The sequence below is a fragment of the Callorhinus ursinus genome, unplaced genomic scaffold (assembly GCF_003265705.2).
Source record: "Callorhinus ursinus isolate GAN/ISIS: 27379988/994484 unplaced genomic scaffold, GSC_fseal_2.0 scaffold965, whole genome shotgun sequence".
In the NCBI taxonomy this organism is placed as follows: domain Eukaryota; kingdom Metazoa; phylum Chordata; class Mammalia; order Carnivora; family Otariidae; genus Callorhinus; species Callorhinus ursinus.
The window spans coordinates 3341-6949 of NW_027398020.1; the positions used below are offsets into that span (position 1 = coordinate 3341).

The 3609-nt window shown below is 44.1% G+C and overlaps 1 protein-coding gene across 1 annotated transcript; it reads left to right on the forward strand.

Annotated features, from left to right (window-relative positions):
- Positions 1 to 226: 226 nt before the first annotated feature.
- Positions 227 to 2757, forward strand: LOC141372091 (olfactory receptor 7A17-like). The gene is made up of 2 exons (XM_073890572.1): positions 227 to 335; positions 1812 to 2757. The coding sequence occupies exons 1-2, from the start codon at positions 304 to 306 to the stop codon at positions 2755 to 2757; spliced, it is 978 nt and encodes a 325-aa protein (XP_073746673.1). The 5' UTR covers positions 227 to 303.
- Positions 2758 to 3609: the final 852 nt, after the last annotated feature.

Sequence of the window (3609 nt, forward strand, 5' to 3'; positions counted from 1 at the left end):
GAACAAAATATCAGCAGGAAAAGTTGCCTTTCTGTCCAGACCAGTTGCCCACTGGGAATGCAGTGCTCTGAAGTGGGAGTAACAATGGAAACAGTGCCTAATGAGCAGACACAGAGCTGTAAATATCTCCTCTGCTGCAGAGCTTCAGCATGTGAAACCTTGGATTTGCCACAACATAGTTGTTATTTCTGGGTTCCTAAGTCTGGCTGGGGGACCCATGCCTCTTTGCTTCCTGCTGTCCTGTCTGGGAACAGAGCTGCGGTCTCCAGCATCAACCATCCGGGGAGGAATTCAGACCTCCACATGGAGACTTTCATCTTAGAGACCCCAACCAGGTGAGCCTGAGAGCTCAGCAGGTACTTCAGGAAAGGAGCAGAGAGAATGGAAGCTGAGAACTTTGACCTGAGGTCACCTGAGACTAGGTACACTCATTTATAATTAATTTACATAGTGTGTTCAAAAGAGAAGTGTCCATAGGACCCAGCAATACAGGCATCGTTGTTGACGATACATGGTGGGAATGGAAGTCCAGTTGGATGAGACAGGGGAAGGAGTGGGCAACCTAAAGTGATTCCAGTGAAATTAGAACATGTCCAAGGAATTTTGCAGCTAAGGGGAGCAGGAAATCAGAGTATTTGATTGTTTAGAATGTGGTGGTTTTGTACATGTTCTGTATTTATAGAAACCCAGACCCATGCAGGTAACTATTCCCTTGCGACAGCAGTTCCTGATATACACATTTCTCAGAACCTTCTCTCACACTGAGTATTCACATGGAAAAGTGTATTTCATATGCAACAAGGGGTATGCTAACTAGCTTTTCTTGTAATACTTCATGACCAAAAAGTGTGTAAATGATGGAGGCATTTGTGAAAAGCAGAGAAAACGCACCCAAATATGTTCAATGGTGAAAATAACTCATTTACTCACAGGAAGGAACAGTGCTATAAGCTTCCTACATGTGGTGACCTATGCTGTATCCATCCTAGGAGGATGGGTACTGCTGTCCCCACTCTCTGAGTGAGGATATTCCCATTTGGAATGGATTGATTGTCTCTCCCAAGTTCCAACATTGTATATGTGGTAGATCTGATGTTCAAAACCTGGTTTTCCGATTCAAAAATCTGACACTTAAAATCATTCAGAAAAGTCTTTTATTATTTCATCTTTAAAAATCTCCTTCTAATGTCCTACATTGTGTCCTACAGTGTGTATTTTCTGTTGTAAATTGCAGGTTTATTCCCTTTGCACATTTTTCTAGAGGGATATTCAATCAGTAAAATGTCTGACATCATAAAAAGGCCACTCTTTTCTTGTTTAGATACACTGTTATTTTTCTGCTTTGTTAATAATTCTGGGCAGCAAGGGCATGTGGCAGGGGCTGGAAGGCTGCCAGAACTGGGGAAGCTTTCTGCTCATCACAGTCTCTCAGGAATCCCTTGAGGTTATTAGATCTCTGTGACCTCTCATGTCCATTTCTTTCCTGCATTTTATGAACCTCCTTTTTTTTTAAGATTTTATTCATTTATTTGACAGAGAGAGACACAGCGAGAGAGGGAACACAAGCAGGGGGAATGGGAGAGGGAGAAGCAGGCTTCCCACCGAGCAGGGAGCTTGATGTGGGGCTGGATCCCAGGACCCTGGGTTCATGACCTGAGTGGAAGGCAGACGCTTGACGACTGAACCACCCAAGCCCCCCACTAACTGACATTTAAAGAAAAACTTAAAAAAAAGAAAAAAAGTAATAAATAAATAAATGAAGCCCATATAATTCAACACTTTTATGCTTTTTTTTTTTTCTTTCCTTGTAGTCACCACCACCACATGGAAGCAGACAATGACACAGGAATTTCAGAGTTTCTTCTTCTGGGATTATCAGAGGAACAAGAATTACAGAACATCATATTTGGGCTTTTCCTCTGCATGTACTTAATCACTGTGCTTGGGAACCTGCTCATCATCCTGGCCGTCAGCTTAGACTCCCATCTCCACACCCCCATGTACTTCTTCCTCGCAAGCCTGTCCTTTGTAGACATCTGCTTCACCTCCACCACCATCCCCAAGATGCTGTGGAATATCCAGACTCAGAGCCAAGTCATCACCTATGCCGGCTGCCTCACACAGATGTACTTTTTCTTAAACTTTGGAGGCTGGGACGACCGTCTCCTGACTGTGATGGCCTATGACCACTTCGTGGCCATCTGTCACCCCTTGCACTACACAGTCATCATGAACCCCCGGTTCTGTGGACTGCTGGTTCTGGTGTCCTGGGTCATCAGTGTTCTCAATTCCTTGTTACAGAGTTTAATGGTGTTGCGGTTGTCCTTCCGTACAAAGGTGGAAATCCCCCATTTTTTCTGTGAACTCAATCAAGTAGTTGGGCAGGCCTGTTCTGACACCTTCCTTAATGACATGGTGATGAATTCCGGAATTATGTTGCTTGGTGGTGCTCCCCTGGCTGGGATCCTTTATTCCTACTCTAAGATTGTTTCCTCCATACGTAGGATATCCTCAGCTCAGGGTAAGTATAAAGCATTTTCCACCTGTGCATCTCACCTCTCTGTTGTCTCCTTATTTTTTGGAACCAGCCTAGGAGTGTACCTTAGCTCTGCTGCTCCCCAGAGCTCCCACTCAAGTGCAGTAGCCTCGGTGATGTACACGGTGGTGACGCCCATGCTGAACCCCTTCATCTACAGCCTGAGGAACAGAGACATAAAGAGGGCCCTGAAAAGAATCACTGGGGTTCCAGTGATGTAAGGGGCCATCGTCCTGGGGCTGAAGAAATGCCCATGTTTGAAGGGCTCACAGACTCAGAGCCAGGAACTGCTATTCTTTGATCAGTCTGTGGAAATAGAATCTGCTCCTTGTATATATTTTCTGGAATTTCCGTTCGTTTGAATTCAACTTCTCCATGCATTTGCTTAACTCACTTTATTAAGCTTCTGCTCTGTCTGATACACAGACAGTGTTCCCCTCTCTAGATTTTCATATGTCCCCATTGTTTTCCCAAGCCTTGGATCACAGGTCCCTGGAAATTTCTACATCTTACATGGGGGAAGTTGGATTTCTTAAAAATAATTTCTTTTTAAACCACTTAATATTGTGCCAAGTAAATTTTCTCTAGAATTCCTAAAAAATAATTATGGTTGTATTCTTCATATGGAAGAAACTACACTTGGCCAAGAGCCCTTCACATAACTTTACTGTAGAGGAGAATACAAAACAGCAGTTTTTACCTTGAGACTGTCAGTCTTTTTGCATCACACCTTCACTCCTCTTCCTAATAATGTGGTCTCTAATCTTGTTCTGTTTAAGTCTCAGGCTACTGACAGGGGTGCTCTGACTAGGAAAGCCTGGACACTCCCCTGCACCCCTGTACTTGTGGACACACCCACAGATGCTTCCCTCACCAGAGCTTCTGCTGTGGCTGCACCTGCCCTTGGGTTCTTATTGTGAATGCAAGACACAGCTCAGCATCACTCATCAGAGAACTCTAACAAGATGAGGTTTATTATCAAAGGTTCTTGTAGAGATAACCAAAAAGTCTAGGGGGCCCATTATTGGGATCCATGGACAGAGAGGCTAGGGGTTCCTAGGTTCACTCTATAT